Source organism: Berghia stephanieae, chromosome 1 (genome assembly GCF_034508935.2).
Source record: "Berghia stephanieae isolate SIO BIC M18660-M18661 chromosome 1, UCSD_Bste_1.3, whole genome shotgun sequence".
Lineage (NCBI taxonomy): Eukaryota > Metazoa > Mollusca > Gastropoda > Nudibranchia > Aeolidiidae > Berghia > Berghia stephanieae.
Genome location: NC_088360.1, coordinates 40,049,051 through 40,071,591, shown reverse-complemented (window position 1 = coordinate 40,071,591; position 22,541 = coordinate 40,049,051). Strand labels below are relative to the sequence as shown.

The 22,541-nt window shown below is 37.3% G+C and overlaps 1 protein-coding gene across 1 annotated transcript in view; it reads left to right on the top strand.

Moving 5' to 3' along the window:
- Positions 1-16,824, top strand: part of LOC144974402 (uncharacterized) — a 116,794-nt gene extending 99,970 nt beyond the window's left edge. Inside the window, exon 5 of the mRNA XM_078917258.1 lies at positions 11,840-16,824. Within this exon, the coding sequence (XP_078773384.1) occupies positions 11,840-14,077 (2,238 nt within the window). The 3' untranslated portion in view covers positions 14,078-16,824. The remainder of the gene's footprint in view (positions 1-11,839) is intronic.
- The last annotated feature ends 5,717 nt before the right edge of the window (positions 16,825-22,541 follow it).

Here is a 22,541-nt window from a genome sequence, read left to right as displayed (position 1 = left end):
GAAATACAATTCTGAACAACAGGTTTAGCCAGACATAATACCGCATTGAGACGATTGGTCACATTTCAAACAATAACAGGCCTCGTTGCAAGGAACTCTACATTCGTTGTAAAGCAGCTGCGGCAAAGAGTCCACATCGATGAATCTCTTCTCACTCAGACATCAATTCGTTCCTATTCTCAACTCGTACCAAACTTAATTTGAGCGTTAGTCATGTCTCCCAGGTGCCACCAGTCTCTTGTTTTGTTTGCTTTTTGATCGTTTATTTAAAAATAGAAAAGTCGAGAACTTATCAGTTGGGAGAATTGAATTAGTGTTAGTACAGCATCAAGATTGCTCTGGCTCGGTTTGGGACTAGATTAGCATATGGCACTCATTTAAACTCATTATTCCTTCCTTGTCATTTACCAATTTCCTGTAAATTGTGAAACGTTGATAGGAGTTGGAAGGAAACATAAACTGTGCTTAACGAATTGAAACAACTCTATAATATTATGGCAGATAAATAGGCAGATAGATATTACAAACCTAATGACATATTATGAATTTCAGATATTAGTTGTAGAAGGTGTATTTTAGACCCTTTTTATCTCACTCGGTGGATTGTTCACTATTCTAAGTTCAGTTGACTCATTTTCTTAATTCCTTTATTATATTTATTTATTTATTTATTTATTTCATTAATGTATTTAATTATTTATTTATTTATTGATTGATTTATTGATTTATTTATTTATTCCGATATAGCTATGGAAATAGGCCGTAAACGCTTCTTAATGATGACAAATTATAATATCGCTTTTATCACTTTCTAAAGATGCCACTTTTCGTTAGAACCCCCTGCTTCAAAGAAGACAAATCATTTGAGGTCAGGTCGTGTCAGACCAGCCAACGTCATGCATAACGACAGACACATGTTGAGGATATGATAATCACTATCCCCTCATGCTATGCTCACCATACAACTCATGTGCATGGAATCTCTTACTTACCTACCTGATGTTGTTTTATTCCTCCCAGTCCATCTGCATTATAAAAATATTTATCCATTAATTGCTAAGATTTGTCTTTGATGATTCACTGTGTATGTGTAGAATTATGTTGTTATTGTGCTTACGTTCAATGTCTTCTTCTTTCTAATCATCTGACAGGGACGCATCGAATGCATCTCTATAACCGCTTCTTCAATTCCTCCCACAGTCCTTTGCTATCGGTGCTGCGGTCAGAGAATAATCCTGTAATGTTCAATTCTTGTTGATTTTGGAGGCGTTTTATGGCTCTCGCTGGTGTATGTATAGATAGAATGAAGTTGACGTCACTCGGTTCTTTGTTATTGTTTTTTGCCATCCCCGTTTATGAGTAATTCTCACTTAACTGTATTATCCAGACTATAAAAGTTCATGGTTAAACAGAGTTTTGTGTGTTGGTCCGTTATACTTCCGGATGGCAATGTTACAAGCTTCTGAGGCAAGCGCATACTACCTATAGTCTAATCTAGTCCCAAACCGAGCCAGAGCAATCTTGATGCTGTACTAACACTAATTCAATTCTCCCAACAGAGAAGTTCTCGACTTTTCTATCTATAGATAGTATACGTTTGGCTAAGAAGTTCATAATATTGCCACCCGAAAGTATTACGACCAACACGCAAAACGTGTGTAATCTTGAACGTTTATCGTCGGGTTAATATTCATTCTATCTATTGATGTGGGTGATTTGCGTGCAAAATGTATTCATGGCTTTATTGACAAGTATATTACTTTCATCTAGATGTCCATATAGTCGTCATCTTGTGCCATGGTCTCCAATTTTAAAATGTAGATACTTGTATTATAGAAATCATTAGTTCAATTATCGGATAAGATAAAGAGCCAAGTTTAGGAAGTATTTTTCCTATGTTCGGAAAGCATATTACGTATTGGTCAAAATTACGCAATGACATTATGACCAGTTACTTATTAAAAACACATATTTTATCAGTTTCCAAATGAAGTAGTTTCTTTGCAAAGTTCATTCAAAATGTTCCTTTGTAGGTCAAATTTCACAGCATTTTAAAAGTTTTCAGTAGAATTCAAAACTGAGTTACGTTGGGGGGGGGGGGGGGGGCGTAGTGCACGACGGGAATTTTTGTTGTTGGTGGTGGTAGTTGGGGGGGGGGGGGGGGATTTCGTGATAGAAAAACTGTTTTTGCTTTTTCATTGGTGTTTTATTAAATGCACCATATTAAGGGGTGGTTGGGGTATGATTATTAGGGGAATCCTTCAAAAACTTGATTTTGAGATTTTGGTAGAAAACGATGTCTTATTTTAGAAATATCTTTATTGAAAGTGCAATTTCTCAAAATATATAGTATATATATATTAGTATATAGGCAAACACACAAAAAACACGGTCTAAAAGGGATCGATAGTACGAAAAGTGTGAATAAACAGAAAGCTATTTTGCTGTTTTCCTCAATAAGTCATTTTTCAAGGGGTGTGGGATTCTGTGTCAAATATTTCTCAGCATCTATTCCCTGAAATTGTCTGAAAATTTCCACAGTTTTCACAGTGATAATACATTGTGTCACCAACATTGTGTCACCATAGAGAGATTATAATCCAAATTATAGTTTTTAACATAAATTTTGTCATAAAATTTTGATTCGCAACGTTTTAATGTTCTAATACAAATCTCATAAGCTGTGTGGTGACACAAAATGCTACAATATTGATAAAAGGGAAGAATATTATGGAGGTTATAAGCTTCATTAGTTTTTGCGGAAAATTATACTTTTTGATGCCAGACCCCCGAACCAGGACGGAAAACAGTTATCAACACAGATAGTATATTTTTCCCACCAAAAAATGTATTTTAATCCAATATAGGCAATAATATTATTTTATAAAAGACCCAAACCACCTCTTTAATGATTAAATCTGGAGAATCGTTCTATACTTTATAAACTGAGTTGAATAACTGGTTAGAAGGTCGCTAGCGACTCAGTGACATTTCATTGAAAACTGAGTTTCGCCGCTCGTGAATTTTTAAAAATCTGTTTAATTTGACCAAAATGTCGAAAACGATGTGAAATATTCCGCTGTTTTCAATTCATTTTTTAAATAGAGCATTTATATAGACCAATAACCACTAAACGTGCTCAAAGCGCGTTACATGAGGTCCCCAGCCAACTGCAACGCTTAACATGTTGGACGAGACATGCCACCTGTTATGACTCTCTCTCCCTCTCTCTCTCTCTCTCTCTCTCTCTCTCTCTCTCTCTATATATATATATATATATATATATATATATATATATATATATATGTATCTATCTCTCTCTCTCTCTCTTTTTCTTTCTTTCTTTCTTTCTTTCTTTATCTTTCTTTTCTTTTTATTTCCTTCTCTCCCCCTCTCTGTTTCTCCATGAGGTCAACATATTATGGAAAATAAAATCAAGCGAAACAAATAAATGTCAAAATAATAGAGAAATCTAGTTTTCGCAGATACGGCACTGTTTACCTTTAATCGATGAAATAAGGTAGAATAGACGGAACCAGGAATCCTTCCAAGTGTAACAACGTCAACAAAGAACTGTCTGTCTGTAAGTCGGTGCCATGAATATATTTGTTTTTATTATCTGTCCGAGGAATTAGGCAAAAGAAATGTCATGGAATGTTATTTGACACGGTCCAGAGACAAGGAGGCGGAGGCCCGCATCATTTGATTAATGGTGTTATATGGAATACTCTGGAATAGAGTATTGTAACCCTTAACAGGCAGAGACCGATTGTATTCATGAGATCTTACAAGTACCGACAGTCTTGACTCAGAGTGGTAACAACCCTGCGATTCGGGCGTCACTCACTACATCGCTGGTATTTCGATTAAAACGGTTGGCTCTGTAGTTCTAAAAAGTAAAAATTAATAGTAATTATTATAGAGTTATCAAACTGACGGAGCCAACGTTTATACCAAATAAATGACAATAGTAATTGCTGACTACCCGTTGGATAGGAAACTAGGCCATCGCAAAACATTTTCCGTCGCAAAGTACCTTCCGTCAGATCTAAGCTACCCAAGTACATTGAGTGGAGAGGAGGGGAAGGGGGATGGGGGGGGGGGGGGGGGGGGGGGGGGAGTCAGAAGAAATAAAAACCTTTACTATACCCAGTATAACTGTTTCTTTGTTTGTTAGTGAAGTGACAGCTCTAACAATTGAGCTATCAAGATGCTGCTGTAATTTAAAGCAGATAACTAATACTTTTCAACAGTCATGTCGTCACTCCCCTCGTAAAGACGCATGGTAACTTAGTAACTGGCTCTAAACTATCGGAACAATGGCGGATGCCCTTATGAAATATTTCTCCGACGAGCATAAAAGCATATCCACAGGGGGAAAAAACATTATAAATCCGATCATGTTTTGACTTTTGCACATTCTGATCACAAGACAAATGAAAAGTTCTAGCCAGCATGAAGAATAAAAAGTACCGATTATATATATATATATATATATATATATATATATATATATATATATATATATATATATACAGAGAGAGAGAGAGAGAGAGAGAGAGAGAGAGAGAGAGGGGGGGGGGGTTAGGTTGTTATTTTGTTTTTTGTTTTCCAGTTTCTATTATGTTTAGGCGCTATATAAATTTATTATTTATTTATTATTAGAAGATACTACAACGGATGAAATTTAGGAAACGATGCAAAGTATCAAAATAATAGTTCTTCTCTTTCTCTTTCTCCTCTACCTTCTTATCATTACCATTATCCTCCGCCTCCTCCTAGTTGAGTTTTATAGGCCAAGGGTGTCATATACAGCTAATTTTATTGGTCCCCTTGCCTTCGGTTGCTTTATTCAACATAATAATTGAATGTAAAGTAAAAATGATAACAATGAGAAAATTTAATTTTTGAATATTTTTTTTGTGGGGGGCGGGGGTGTTTGAGAACCAAATTCCCTTTCTGCATAAGGGCAATTTATCCTAACTCAAATTTTACAAGTTACGCTTAAAAATTCAATATCAAGCATCAGATTCACTCCGATCTAATACCCTTCTGAGACGATTGGTGACATATGTGGCTATGTGGTCTTGTCCGGACATGTGGTCTTGTCCGACCATGTGGTCTTGTACGGCCATGTGGTCTTGTCGGGCCATGTGGTCATGTCCGCCAGGTGGTCTTGTACGGCCAGGTTTTGTGCGACCATGTGGTCTTGGCCGGCTATGTGGTCTTGTCCAGCTATGTGGTCTTGTACGGCCATGTGATCTTGTCCAGCCATGTGGTCTTGTACGGCTATGTGGTCTTGTCCAGCTATGTGGTCTTGTCCAGCTATGTGGTCTTGTCCAGCTATGTGGTCCTGTACGGTCATGTGGCCTTGTCCAGCTATGTGGTCTTGTCCAGCTATGTGGTCTTGTACGGCCATGTGGTCATGTTCAGCTATGTGGTCTTGTACGGCCATGTGGTCTTGTCCAGCTATGTGGTCTTGTACGGTCATGTGGTCTTGTCCAGCTATGTGGTCTTGTACGGCCATGTGGTCATGTCCAGCTATGTGGTCATGTCCAAGCCATGTGGTCTAGTCTGGCCATGTGGTCATATCCGGCTTGGTGGTCTTGTACGCCATGTGGTCTTGCCCGGCTATGTGGTCTTGTCCAGCTATGTGGTTTGTCCAGCTATATGGTCTTGTTCGACTATATTATGTGATCTCGTGCTACTATGTGGTCTTGAGGTAGCGTACTCGCCTTCAGACTGGAAGGTCCAGGGTTTGAGTCCGACTCCGGTGTGCGCATAATTAAATCCTTGGAAAAGCCTCTTTAATCACATTCTCTCAACATACATAGGTGTAAAATGAGTTAACAGCGTTGTCTCTGTCGGGAAAAAATGTAATTTCGCCTAACTGACGTCATTTAATCGACCTAAATTTTAAAATACTTAGAGGTCCAAAAAGACATATATGCCTGTTTTATCGACTACTCAAAGGCATTTGATTCTGTTAGTCATCAGAAACGTATCCAGGACCTTGTGGCAATAGGTGTGGAAGAGAATGATATGGCTCTAATCGCTAATCTGTACTGGCAGCAAAAGGCTCAGATAAAAGTGCAGGCAGATACAACAGATGCAATTGAAATCAAGAGAGGAGTGCGCCAGGGATGTGTTATGTCTCCTTGCTTGTTTAATTTATACACAGAGTCTATTTTTCGGCAAGTAGAAACAGCACAAGGGTTGAAGGTTGGTGGCCACAACATCAACAATCTACGTTACGCTGACGATACTGTCCTGTTGGCGGAAAGTAAGGAAGGCCTACAGAAGCTACTTTCAAAAGTGAACGAAGAGAGTAAAAAAAGGGGGCTGTTCATGAATGCGAAGAAGACAAAAACAATGGTGATAACAAAAAGAAAGAGCCCATAGAAATAGATATAGAAATAGAAGAGTGTCCAGTGGAACAAGTAAAGGAGTTCATGTACTTGGGGCAGTTGGTAACATCCGATGCAAAGTCTGACAAAGAGATCAGGAGACGAATAATGCTGGCCAAAAATGCGTTCATGAAACTAAAGCCAATCCTCAACAACACAAATATCTCCATCAGAACACGAATGAGATGCACCAAATGCTATGTGTGGTCCATTTTCTTTTATGGTTGTGAAACGTGGACACTAACCGCACAGACAGAACAACGTATTGAAGCTTTTGAGATGTGGACGTACAGGAAATACTGAAAATACCTTGGACAGCAAGAAAAACAAACATCGAAGTCCTCGACCTAATGGGCCAAAAACAAAAAGAACTTCTTTTGACTGTGAAGCACAAAAAGCTGTCATATTTTGGACATATGCGAAGACATGATAGTCTCGAAAAAAGGATAATGGAGGGAAGAATTGAAGGAAAGAGAGGCAGAGGAAGACAAAGGAAATCCTGGACAGATGGCATCAAGGAAGCTACAGGACGGCGCATGGCAGACTGTAACGAGGCTGCAATGGACCGTGAAGGATGGAAGGCCATGACATCCGACCTCTGGAAAGAGATGGAACCCGGGAAGGAAGGAAGGAAATATTTAATGTTTTTGTTTGCTAGGACCCTTTGTAAAGCGATTTGAGCACGTTTAATGGTGATTGCCATATGTAAATGCTCATATTTACACATTTAACAACAGCTGTAATTTTATGCCCTTGTACTCTATTGTTTTATAAATAAAAAATCCACAATATCTATGATATAACCTGCGTTAATGAGAGTTTTGAAGGAGAGAGTTATAAAGTCATCTCTTTGTATAATTTGTGAAACCGTTTTCAATGCATATCTACAGAACTACGTGTCTGTATTCCTAAAGGTTATGGGTGAATCATCACAAAAGATAGAGCAGGTTTGATTATTCATACTCGGAATTAGAACTTGGGATACCGATCACCTTATATGTCGAGTGCGAGGGTAGTCGCTGCTTGGGTAGGAAACAGGGTGATGATGATGACGATGATGATGATGATGATGATGATGATAGTGGGTGTTGAATCATGATGTTGGTAGTGGCGATGGTGATGTCTATATATATATATATATATATATATATATATATATATATATATATTTATATAGAATCAAATATCAGCATTCAGTCTACACCGACATTCATAGCACCGTTTTGAGACGGTTGGTCACAATTAGGCAATTCTATCTTAAAGATGTTTTCACATACCAAAGACGTTTATCAGAATTTCCAAGTGCATCATTGTAATGTATTATGTATAACGCTTTCATTTAATGTCTCACAAAGAATATAATGTCAAACAACTAGACATTTTAAAACAATTATCTTTATCTTACTTTTTTGTAAACATTTATCCTCATTAACTGAATTTGTATATTAAGCCGCTTATACAATTTGCTTGCACATGCGCACACGCCCTGTTAATTCGCCTAATAAATAAGTTAACTCGTAAAATTTTCGCATTTTTGGACGATGATTCATGCGTGGATTTCGATAGTTGAGTCTAATTAGGTATTTAAAAAGGAAACACGCTCGTCCCGACTTCTTTCTTCTGGGTGTCTCTTGTCGAAATGGGATACTCCGAATTTTCGCTCGAAGTGGTCTCCCCTTCATCTAAGGGAAGCGGATGTAGAAAACATTTGGGTGCGAAAGACGGCATCGCAGCAACAAGATTTTAGACCACCCGTGTGGAAAGGAGTTACTTTGTATGTTAGATATCTGACTTGTAAAGTATCTAAACCAATTATTTCTCAAATATACTTTATGATCCATCTTGTAAGGTTTCATCGCCGGCAAAGATCGTTTGAGAGGGAAATATTTCCGAAACGTGTTATGTCCAATATTACATTTTTTTTTTCAAAAAATATATCTCGCCAGATCCAAGTTTTTGAAAACTGGAATTCAGTCATTTCTTCTTCTTTATTTAAAAGATGTTTTGAAACATTTTGCAATTGTGTTTCCGGCTCAGTCTGTTCTAAATTGTAATATTCTAACCTCACGTCACCCGCCGGCAATAATGTATTCATTAATTTCAGATTAGAGACTTATCAAATGATCACATTGTAAAGAGATGTTATTCCTTTCCCCAAACTGGTTTATCGTGTTTTATTTAACTACCAGTTTACTTATAATTATGTTCATATTCTCCAGTTGATTCAAAAACAAACACAAGAAAGAATAAAGTACGATTTACGTCCTCTTTCCCCTCCATTTCAAAAAACCATCTTCCGTTCACTCACACCTACTTTCTCATTCCATACAATGATAAATCTATCACCATTTATAATCATAAGTACTCACGTTTATCGTGTCACGATGTGTGGGGTATGTAAACGACTGGTAAAGCACTACGGTACTACAGTCCCGTAAACTGACGAAACGATTTTTTTTGGCCCATTTTCTTTTTACTTTGGCCCAAAACATTTGACTTAAAATTTAGGTTATTTAAGATTCTCACCAACTTATCAAAAACGTTTCAAAATGATAATTCAAAAAGACTTTTTTGTTGCCAAATTATGGAGTCATTCTCATCGATCCAAGAATGAAGTAAAGAGTTTTCTGGCCAAAAAGAAAAATGCTTTTTGTCAGTAAATAAGAGTAAATAACAACTATGTTATAAAATTATATTTACGCTAATTTTCATTCAGTTGAATTAGATCGCACTGTTTTTGTCAGTATTGCCCTGACCCTCATCATCCTCATCATCATCATCATCATCATCATCATCATCATCATCACCACCATCATCATCATCATCATCATCATCCATCATCCATTCATCATCACCACCATCATCATCACCACACTAACATCACACCATACATCATCATCAACATCATCACATCATCATCATCATCATCATCATCATCATCATCATCATCATCATCATCATCATCACCATCATTATCATCATCATCATCATCATCATCATCATCATCATCACCATCATCATCATCATCATCATCATCATCATCATCATCATCATCATCATTACCACCACCACCACCACCACCACCACACCATTAAACCACCACCATAATTCTCTCTTCGTGTGTGGTCCGACAAGAAATCAGGAACCACCCATGAGATGTAACTAGCCGTGAATTCCAGTAGAATATTTTGGAAAACGATTATTGTTGAGTGATTCATAGCGCATACATTGTGATCCAAAAGTCATTTAACTGGGAGGTAACATCCGTTAATAATGACAAGTTGTCTTGGACCTGGGGGAAATGCATCTGGAAAGAAAGAGTTATAGATTTGAGATTTATGAAGCATTTGTCTAATGCAACTTTTATATATATAAATATATATATATATATATATATATATATATATATATATATATATATATATATATATATATAGCGCCTATCAGCGGTTCATTAACAGACTTTGTGCGTCTATGTGGTCTAGTGGTATGACAGTCGTCTTCAAATCGGAAGGTCCTGACTTCGAGTCCCAAGCAGCGCATAGTTGAGTCCTTGGAAAAGGCTCTTTACTCACCACTCATCTTACTCAGGTGTAAAATGAGTATCTAGCCGTTAACAGCGTTGTCTCAGTCTAAAACTATTGTAATACCGACTAACAAGCGTCATGTCTTATCCTCCATTTTCAGTGTTGCTGTTGGATACGGACTCCTTGTAAAGCGCTTTGAGCACGCGAAGTGAATATTTCACTATATAAAAGCTTAAGCTCTAAAATAGAAATGCATTATTTCCAATGATATTATATTTAGCGCATATTACGTGTAGTCAACAGGGCGCTTTTGAAATATATTAGGACAAAGAGAAAACCGATATAAATGAAAAGGATATTTGAAGTTTTCCTTATTTCCGAAATGGCGTGAAAAAATAAAATTTCCCAGAGTGTCAAGACCAGAGTTGGGGTTGCAATCAAAGAGTAATATTATATTATTAGTACAATATTAGAGAATGAGCAGCGCTTGTCCGTAGTTAATGTTGTTAAAAGAATACAGTATAATAGTTACTTAGAATAGATGATGATGATGATGATGATGATGATGATGATGATGATGATGATGATGATGATGATGATGATGATGATGATGATGATGATGATGTGTGGGATGTGGTGGTGGTAAGTGGTGGTGGTGTGATGGTGATGGTGTGGTGATGATGATGTATGATGATATGATGATGATGATGATGATGATGATGCTGGGATGTGATGTGATGATGGTGATGGTGTGGTGAGCTGATGCATGATGAGTGATGATGATGAGGATGATGATGATGATGATGATGATGATGATGATGATGATGATGATGATGATGATGATGATGATGATGATGATTAAAAATACACAACTAAGATAAGCTGGCACTCAACAGGCACACATTTCAGGTTCATCTTAAACCCTGTTGTCAATGCAATAAGATAAAAGACAATGTTAATCTACACCAAAATAAAAACCCAACAAATTAAAGATGCAGATCTTAAAGACCAAATAGTGCACCAATCTACAGACGTTTGAATTATCAAGTTGAAATAACGATGTGAGCCTTGGGTTGCCCTCCATCATTCTGTCTGGTCGTATTTGTTTAATCTGAACGACCGCGTCATATAATTCTCTCTCACACGATGTTTCACGTCTGCATGATGTAGTTCTCGGGACTCGTCGGAAGTGCAGAAGAAATAAACAAAAAGAGTTCGGCGCCGTTCTTTCAGCAGGTTATGAAGTTCATTTTCATTGTCTTGTAAATATTATTCTCGTGCTGCCGATACAGTTGACTCCCTATTAACCGTTGGCAACAAGACAAGCAACCAACTAGAAACCTTGGACATTTCGGATAGAATGGAGTACCCCAGCTTAATGTATTCTCATTGAGTGATTTTGTAAAAAAGATCAATGAAGGAGGCCGTGGTTTATGACTGTTTCCTTCATGTGAAATGTAAATAGATAACTGCTCCCTTTCGATAAAGCGCTAGTCTAACACAGTCAGATCTGTAAAAAATTCAAAAATCATAATATATTTTCTAGACGAATAATTTCATGGACTGACGAAAATAAATATGTGCTCAATCCTGTTTACTTCTATTGTAATTGGTTTACAAGACTCAGAAAATAAAAGGATAATATTATTTTTGACAGTCCAGTAATCTTCCAAAATTAATATTTATACTTAGTGGCATTTCACACAAGTAGAAAAAAACGATGACATTATGAGATCACTCACTTTGGATCCAAAGGTCACGGTTCTAAAATTAAAACTATTTTTTGGGGTTTTTTTTAAAATACTACCTTTTGAAATGAGGAGCAAAATATCTTCTTTTAAACACAACAAAAATCATTTACATTTCAATTCAATATAATTTTGTTTACTATTTACCTCTATGCAGGAAACCCAGCGACTTGAGAGTCACAACACAACCTTGCTATCCGAAATCCGTCAACTCAATGAGGAGAAACATCAACTGGCAAGAATCATTCAGAGCCATGCAAGCATTTGTCCACTCACACCCAGGCAAAGTCCTTTGACTGTCATTAGAGAGAGTCCCGTACCTCAACCCATCAGAGAAAGTCCCTTGCCTCCCCCACCACCTCCTCCACCTCCACCACCACCACTGCCAGCACAGCCGTCCCCATCAACATCCAATCTACCTCTTTCCAGTCCAGTTAGAAAAAGCCCAATGTTGATCCAACAGACCTCAGGAGTCAGTAACTGTACATGTGGAGGCAGCAGTAGCAGCAGTAATAATATCACCGCAACCGCCATCCCAACAGGGGGAAACACAAGAGCAGTAATCTTGCTACCTCCAAGTGGTGAAAGCAGTACAGGAATTCCCGCAGCATCTGGTCGGCTTCTCATGGCAAGTCCTATTCACATGTCGGGACGTCCAAGAAAAAGTCCTGTTCCACGGGTAAACCAAAGCCCAGTTACCGTTTCTGGGGAAAAGAGTCCAGTTCCTTTAGGGTCTCCAAGAAAGCAAAACAAACACGCTAATTCGTTGAAGTTGAATTTGCCGGGGCCAAAGCCAGTAAAGCCAATTTTACCTAAAGGTTCCTTAGCCATTATACAAAGTTGTACATCCCCCAAGACTCCTTTGGGTATTATCACAAGTCCTTTACCAATTGCCCATAGTCCGGTGTCATTCGTGGGACGTGGGTCAATTCAGCAGAGTCCTGTTTTCTTTGCAGACGATTGCTTCAATGCCTCCAATCGTAATAGCAGCCAATACCCCAGTCAAAGTCCTGTCTCTTTCACCGACAGCAACTCCACACCTGGTCACCAAGTTACGCAGAGTCCGGTATTCTTTGCTGAAAAATCTCCAGGGCTTGGAAATTCATGCCATCACTTCTTCCAGCCTTCATCCGCATCGTCATCATCATCGACGTCATCTCTTGCGTCGCTGCTAAGACAGGAAAGTCCATCCTCTGTTCTTAGTAGCAGTAGCGTCCTTTCCACCGCTAGTAGCGTGTTCTTTCCCAACTCGGGTGGGTTCAGCAGCAACACTAATAACAACAGCAGTAATCTAAGCGTCAACAATGCCAGTAATAACGGCACTCAAAATATGGTCATTGACGATCAAAGTAATGTTAGTGCATTCCTGCCTTCAAACGATGCCAAAAGCTCGTCAATGAATGAGATTAATAGAGCTTCACGAGTTGCAAACTGGGAGAGCAAAGCTCAAAATGTCAATAATCAAACGCCGCTCAATGAAAGTAATTACTTCCTTCACAGAAGCTCAACACAACTAAGAATAAGCACAGATAATAAATTTGGAGACGTGATGAATAGCCCTAATCTACGATCTCTTCTTGAAAACAGAAAATCTACCGGATCCATTCTGGAGCAGGCTTTAACCCGCCAAAGTAATGTATCGTTTGCCAACCGCTATCGATCACCTCCCAGTCTCACCCCTACCCCCACAGATTTTCCCCCAACCTTCCCCATGAATTTGGAGAACACTACTAGTATGGGAAGTCAGGAATTTCAAGACTTAAGCACTGGCTCTGAAGGCCAATGTGGGTCTTTGGGTGCTACGGGGGGATGTCAACATCAGCATCAACAGCATCAGCAACAACCTCAGCGTTTGCATCAACATTCTCGTCCCATAGGAAATGACAAATTTACAACTGGCCTTCCGCAACTGTCATCAATGAATCAAACGTTATCTCCATCATCGTCATCGTCCACAACAGCATCATTCCCTCAGTCCAACTCTGTATTTGCTCCCGGTGGTGACGACAATGTCCTTAGTGTTGAAGACATTGAGCGCAGTGTGTCAGAAGCTGCCGGAGCTGTTGATCCCCTTCTTGATTTCATTGACATTCAAGAACTGTTAGAACTCAGCAGTTTCCATAGCCCAAACAGCAGCAACGGTAGCAACAGCATAAACAACGCCAATAACAGTAACGATAACAACAGTGATAATAACATATCTACCTCTTTAAGTTGCAATGATATCTTAAACGCAAACTTTTTCAGTAGGGGTGGCAACAACAGTAACAGTAGTTCCAATGCTATTCAAGGTCCTGCCTCAACGGCAAATTTAAGCAACTATTTTGGTGATTGTGGCAGTGCAAGCAGTAACGTTGGGGACAATGTGAGGAATGGAAAGAGTGGTGCTATGTGACAACGTCGATGTGACAACGTCCATGAATAGTGTTGTTTTAAACCAGTTAACTGCCTTACTCTGGAAAACCGTTTATTTAAAAACTTGGCCAGAAAACTCGTCCAAATGTCGGTCGATTTAAATGACCTTCATCTTGGCAAAAACTTTCAAGCCTGGGAATTCGCCAACTTTTTAAATACATAGATTTCCAGAGTACGGGCGGTTAACTCGTTGATCGATTGTTGGAGCTACCTACCTATCTCATCAAATTCTCTCAGGTTTAAATTAATCACATTGATTCAATATATATTTCAAACTTTTTACCCAAACATGCCTCTAAAGTCTGGTATTTTAACCAATACATGGTCGTGATGTTTCAGATTGATCTTCTTCACAAGGAACCTGATGATTTCTTCACCAGTTCTTTTACGAAATCGTATGTGCATGTTTGAACGAGCTAGTGTTTGAAGATTGCTCCCTTTCTGAAATACATGAAGAGTTTTTAGACATGATTCACTTCTTGTAAACCGTAGCTTGGTGACTTCCAACATGGGCCGTATAACTTTTCTTGGACCCACATGGAAGAACAAAATATTTCAATGTTCAAAATCAATAGCGTGTGACGTGTATTGGCAATGTACAAAATATGTTAGTGTTATTTGGCTCGGGAAATATTTTCCTCCACTCACAATGGCGGTAGAATAAAATTTATTGTTTGTTGTGAGAATATAATTTGGTGTTGTATTGTGTGGTAACCGTATTCATTGCACGTCTTCTCCCTTGGTGATAGATTGTAATCGGTTTTTATTGACCAATATTTTGCCCAGCTTTGAGATTTGTTGTTTTTTTAAGCGTACAGTGCATTTGTGTTCTAGCAAAACCTTTAAAATAATGACTGTCAACAATTGATATTGTTCACTTGAAATACTAGTCCTAGAGAGTGATTGAGGTTGTTATTTTAGTGTTATAAAATTTGATAACATTTCATTTACAGACATGTTATTTCTTAAGACAGATCGGACATTTTTCTAATGGTGTGGTCACCACACAAGTAAGCAAGTTATCAACCTTGTTTAGATGCACGGCCACACTTTAAAAGTGAGTTATCTACTTTTATTTCTTTCTTTCTCCTTTTGGGAAAAGCGGGGGGTTGGGTGAAAATTTTATGTCATTGGTATTTCCTTGATTTGTTTTTATTACAGAAGAATATTTTTCATAGAGGTTTCTGGATTTTTGCTCCTGGGCAAAAACTATTACATACTTACTCCTCGTTGAGCGACAGTAAGGAGCGCCAGTGACTCTTGTCTTCTGCCAGCTTCCGGACCTCACCCCAGGTCCAACCGAAGGATGTCATCTCTCTTTCCACCGATCTTCTCCAAGTTTCCAGTGGTCCTCCCTTATTGTGATTACTCTGCGGTGTCCATCTGAGCGCAGTTTTTGGGACTGCTCCCTCCTTCATCCGTTAAACTATTACTACTTCATTATTTACGACAAAATGTTATTTAGTTTGTTGCATGGCATAGACCATAAGCATGGATTAGATTTCCTGTTTTAATGTTTCTTTTTTGTCAAATTGTCGATGTTTGAATATAAATATTTATTATTTGCGACGTATGTAAAATTGTAAGTCTTTTCTTTAAACAATCAACTCAAAATATCGTTTTTAATGATAAATATATTCTTTATTATGACACATACTAGTTTCTACAACTGCAATCATATTTTTGTTGTATTGTTTTGTTTTTCTGTTTGTTTGTTTTTTATTGTGTTTTTTGTTTTGTTTTGTTTTCGTTTTTGATTTTTTTTTTTGTTTCTTTACTTTTGTTTTGTATGTTTTTTATCTTTTTTTAAAATTTGGTTTTCTTTTTTTTTTCTTTTTTTTTTTGCTTGTATTAATGAATAAAATACCATCTTACTTTTTGGGAAAACGTTTATAGTAGGATGCCATATCTTAGGTTTCAATATAGTGGCATCGACAACACACACACACACACACACACACACACACACACACAGAGAGAGAGAGAGAGAGAGAGAGAGAGAGAGAGAGTCGTTTGTGGATTAAAAAACAATCAATAATATAAACTCTTTTTTTTTTTTTTGCTTCGTTGACTACTGAAACGATCGTTTCATAGGATTTGTGGTAGAGTAGATTCCTATTCTTCTCATAGTTGTTATTGTTATGCACCATTTGTAAAGTATTGTTTATTATCTATTTAATATTTACATTTGTTCAATTATTTTTAAACATAGATTGTGAATTTGCATTTGGAGAATTGAAGCCATTGTGAACACTGGCATACTTAATTCCTAATCAGACGTCACAGAATGAAGCGAATGTTATTTAACCCTTCAAAGGCGGGACCGAAAATATTTCGCACCGCAATTGATGGTTCCTCTGTGGCCTCTTGTTGCTATGCCTGTCAAGCTAGTGATATAGACACCTTTTTAACTATTATCTTATAGTATGAGCCTTCAGTTCTTCACCGACATATAGTAAACTAAAGACCCATAGCCACCTGAATTGATGGTTCGCCCATTATTAAGCATAAACCAATCATAATATTTCCTGCCATTTACCCCGTTTTGTCCCCTTAACTATTTATTTCCTGTATCAAAAGGCCTGAGATACCCTTCGATCACATGCCAAACTCACAAATAGGCCAGGCCCGGTTAGTATTTCTCACAATACTGATAAAGGAATTTCATCGTAAAAGCTGACGATACGATGCATTTTTTTCAATTATCTGTGTTAAAATTGTGATTGATGCTCAGGATATGTGTGATTTCTTCTTACGAAATTCTGTCAGACTCTATACACTTTTTTTTTTTTGTATTTGTCCGATTGATATAGACAGTATGCGCTTGAATAAGAAGTTCACAACATTGCCATACGGAAGTATAAGGAACCAACACACATAACTATGTGTGACCTTAAACGTTTATAGATAGTATGCAGATGACGTCACTCAGGTCTTTGTTATTGTTTTTGCCATCCACGTTTGTGAGTTGTTCTCACTAAACTGTATTAACCAGACTATAAAAGTTCATGGTTACACAGAGTTTGTGTGTTGGTCCGTTATACTTCCGGATGGCAATGTTGTGAACTCCTTGGCCAAGCGCATTCTATCTATAGTATGCTTAATACCGTTTATTGAGAAGTACTCATAAGCATGAATGGCAAAAAACAATATCACAGACCCAAGTGACGTCAACTTCATTCTATCTATAGCGGGTTGAAACGTGTCTTTTTTATTTAAACACAGGCCATCAATTCTCAATTGCCATGTTTATCGACTTAACATTGAACACTCACATTGTAGCCATCGTTAACTTATAGCCTGACACTGAACAAAAAATGACTTCATAACACCAGTCTTTGGCCACAAAAGAAAACAAATCGTGAGTTGCATCAAAGAGCGTGTAGGTAACGATTGTTATGTTACCAAGAGCTCTCACTTCCCGCTTTTGGTGAAGCCACGCATCTTCCGTCTTCTACTCGTATTTTCTCCATTGTATCAGTAAGCCTAGCGCGCTTGATACACGCGGAGCACACCCACCTCGCTGTCTCGCCTGGCACGCGACAATAGCATTGCGGTTAAGAGAAGTGAGAGCTCTTGGTAACTACGTTACCCTACACACTCTTTGGTTGCATTCAATAGTTCAACCAATGGAACCACTTGTTTCCATGATCACTACGACAACTCACTCGGTGGTGCAAAAACCAAATAATGACGTCAAAAGACCAGTCCTTTTGGGTTTCAGTGTCAGGCTATAACTTAACGATGACTACGCTCACATACGGAAGGAGACCCTTAGTTTCACGTCTCCATATTTTCATATTATTAAATTCTCGGTTTGCGTTGTAACAGTGGACAATGCCATGAAATTCTCACCCGACTGTTTTAAACATTTATGAAACTTGTTTAGAATCAAGAGGGCTCTCTGGTTTGTCGGGCCGGCGTGTCCTCAAGAAAGCTATTTTGTCGCACTCTCAAAAACACATTTTAAAAATTTTGGCCAGAAAACTCGTCCTTCAAATATTGATTAATTAAAATGACTCTCATCCTGTCGAAAACTCTCAAGTCTTAGACTTTAAGGAAGACTTCAAGGAAGTCCCAGGTTTGAGAGTTTTTGACTGGATGAGCGTCATGTTAATCGATCGGTTTTTTAAAGACGAGTTTTTTGGCCAAAATTTTGAAAACATATTTTTTTTGTTTTGTTTTCAGAGTACGGCAGTATGGCTCAAAGCAGTCACAAGATTGCCAAATGTAAAAGCCCAGCAAGGCCTCAAAACTTTTAGACCTTTCAACAACGCAGATTTACTAATTTTGCTACTATATTCTTGATTGCTTACAATATCTTTCAACAAAAGATGTATTCAAGGGTTCGGTGACAACAACATTATGTTTAGCCTCCTTCAGTGCAGACTATATTTTTGCACCTCATTATTAGCTTACTTTAAGTCTTCAAGCTCATCCTTTCTTTTGAAATTTAAATCATCAAAATCGTTTTTTCTTTATGTCTCTTCTTCTTTCTGGTTTGGTTGATTAACCAGCATCCTATCCATAAAACAACACGTCACTGTTCAGCCTTCATAAGACAATTCCCTCCAAAGGACATTTTTCCTATCCATAGGAGTTTTATCCTATTTGTAATATGATTCCTTAAAACCAGTTAACTGTCGTACTCTGGTAAGGTCGTATTTAAAAAGTTGGCCAGAAAACTCGTCCTTCAAATATTGTTCGATTTAGATAATCCTCATCTTGGTAAGAGAAACTGTCAAACCTGGGACTTTGCGAAGTATTTTTTTTTAATGTCTTTTATTCAGAGATAGCGAAATGAGAATCGATTGTAGAATACAAGATTTCTTACACTCTTCCGTTTTGAAATTCAAACTTTGTTACTACCAACAGGCATTTGCTTGCTCGTGCAACGATTAGGAACACGTCAGAATTCCAATAAAGAAGAGTTAAAAATCGCATAATTTGACGGAAGTCTTGCATGTGGAGTAGTTAGGCAACTTATGCCTAATAGAAATATCCTTGTTTTGAGACTTAACCTTTGTTTAACTTGATAATTAGCACTTTGATTATACTAAGAGTAGAATCCCCCATATATATATATATATATATATATATATATATATATATATATATATATATATATATATATATATATCTTTTACTCCGTATATCTTTCTTTATCAATCTACCAATCAGCTTACTATCTATTTATATGTTTGGCTGTCTGTCTGGATGTCAGTAATGATCAAAGCCGACGTCATAACAAAAAGAAAAGTATGCCGTCTTCACGACAAAGATTTGGAAATATTGTCAACAAAACAAAAACAACTCAGAATAACAATCCAAAATACAGGACATGAAGATGAGAAACTATGTTGTTTTTTTTTAAAAAACAACGAAACAAGACACTATATCAAATAAGAAACCAAGCAATGTTCAAGGCCATAAAGCTGTAAATCATAAGTCCTACGAAAACCCAAAAGTAACAGACGAGTCATGAAAGTATATAATCGACCTAAGTGAGATATCAACGGTTCTTTCAAGTCATTACAAGACGAAATTTAGAAACGAAGATGTGGAGCCAATACACGCTTTTAGTGGATCTCCCCGCCCATTGCTCAACCCTATAACATCAAGGGAAGTAAGAAAAGGATTTAACAGCTCGAGGCCCTGGAGAAGACAATATGTGCTGAGCTTTTAAAATATGGACGACCGTCACTGAAGAACACATTGCTGACATTTCTAATATTACATTTGGAGAACACAAGCCTCTCAACATAAACACATGGTCATTTATTTCTATACAGAAACCTGGACAGACCAAAGGACCTCTAAGGGACCTAAGACCAATTGAAAACAATATTAACTGTCGGTGAAATTAGACTAGTGAGTTTGCTGCTCAGTGAGCCCTGGATAAACACCAAAGTGGACGGAACAACAACCCCAATACCATTCTTAAGTAATATTGGAACATCCCTGTCCGGTTTTGTTCGTTGTATAGCTGGAACATGCTCTAAAGGAAGTGCGCATCGCTTTGTCTACTCCTCAAACGATATTTGAATCCCACCTTCCATCAGAAATAGCATACGCAGACGAAATTGATTTCGTCACTAGAAAAGATCTCAACGTAAAACTTGTACAAGGAGAAACACCGATAAAACAGACATTACGAAACTTGACAAAGACGACCAAGATTGAAAAAAGATTTTTAAAAGGGAGGGCGGGGGGGGGGGGGGGGCTCGTTCATTGGAGACAAAAAAAGACGTAGAAAGACGAAAACATCTATCGACAGCCGCTCTCAATAAGCTGACATACGTATGACAGAGAAACAACAAACTGAAAGGAAAAACAAAAATAAAGGTATACAATGGGCAGTAACAAAAAGCGAAAAAGAGATACTATATGCCTTCCATCAGAAACAGCTCAGGAGAATTCTAAATATCCACACTTCCCAACCAGAATAAGTAACAAATCGCTTTACATAAAATGCGAAGAAACATCGCTTTCAATTCAAATTTTGGAAACAAGATGGCGACTACTATGACATATTTTAAGGAGAGAAATAAATATTCCAGATAATAAGGCAATGGCGTTATTTTTACACCAAGCGGACATAACAAACCCAAAGGCAAACCCACAACAAACATATACACTACAATAAATAAATACCTCAAGCGCCTCGATGACACACAAGAACTGCGATGCGAAAAGGATTTAGAACACCTGAGACCTAGGACTTCATAATATATAGATGTCACTGCCTGAGACCCATCGCAGCAAACCGTCATCAGTGGAAAGAACTCGCTCAAAAAATCAGAGAAGCTGCCAAAGCGTCCCAGTCCGAAGATTAGGAGGCGATCGGCAATAAGTAAGTCAAGAGCAAATTAATTATTGTCCGCTGGGGGTTCAACGCACGCTTGAAACTATAGTACTACTATTAGTAGAGAGATTTGAAACACGAATAGTTGAGATCGCACGACTAATATCTTAACCACTATGCTATAGGCCATAATTTATGGTAATGCCGATCCATATGCAATTATTTTTCCCCTATGTGTGTGTCTATGTATATATATATATATATATATATATATATATATATATATATATATTTGTGTGTGCGTGTGTGTGTGTGTGTGTGTGTGTGTGTGTGTATTTGTGATTTGCTTATCACAGAATATGAATATGATTAATTTTGTGCAGAAGATTTATTACATAATTATTTGATGAGTTTTGTTGGGTCGAGCACAATACATCAGTAGAACGTTTGTACAAATTTTAGGACAAGTGAACTTCTATATTCTTTGCTTTTTTATCATTAAAATTTAGAAGAAGGGATTCTAATTGTATAAAATATGGCCTTGGCTATATAATTTGTTTTGTAATACAAGAGGTTTTGGTATAACAATTTTAGTTTGTGATTATCTTGAAAATACACACTTTTATGTCTGTTAATTTCTTTAATTCTCTTTCTGTTTTGGAAATTTATAAACTTTATTAAAACAAATTTGAGATTATTTTTATTATATTGTGATTGCTGTCTGGATGTTGTTGTTGTTTTTTATTTACCATCCAGATTTGATATTTCAAAACTTTATTTATCCTTTTATTTGCCCCTGAGTATGATCTGTGTTAAATTCAATTGACTTCCAATCTGAAAATGAATGGCAAGAAAAATATTCTAAAATAAAGTAGACATAGCATTATGATTTATCATCAGTGATTCTTTTATCACTATTATATTGTATTACCTTGACACTGAATTTTTCAAAAATATATTGATTTTTTTTTGTAGTTGGTTTATCTGTGTGACTTTGATAATGATTCTTATTTATTAATTAAGTAGTGGTGGATCATAATTTAAGGTGCATCAAACAAAACACTTAAATGCACAAGGCATGTCTTGTTTTTTTGCCTTTTTTTTTTAATCTAAAAAATGAAATAGAAGAAATTAAAGACCCTACCTGTTACACTCACTAACCGAAAAATATAGAAAGAAGATTGGTAAGAAAATATTCCATTAATTACATTCATGTCGGAATTTGGTTACTATAAAGAACAATCTGCGAGAAGAAATGGTGACAGCTTATAGTCATGAACAATTCCTAGAAGTTTCGAGCGCATGCAATATGGTACAGCGCTTGTTGTCAGCATGATGGCGTTGGCTACTCTAATGAAGAAGAAGAAGAAGATGAAGAAGAAGAAGAAGAGGAAGAAGAAGAAGAAGAAGAAGAAGAAGAAGAAGAAGAAGAAGAAGAAGAAGAAGAAGAAGAAGAAGAAGAAGAAGAAGAAGAAGAAGAAGAAGAAGAAGAAGGAGAAGAAAAAGAAGAAGAAGAAGAAGAAGAAGAAGAAGAAGATAACCATAGTCATCTGAGGAAACTATTGTGTTAAGTCCGTCTCTCGCCAAAAGAATATTTAACTTCCCTGACTTTGGACGGGATCGCACTTACGTGGTGGAA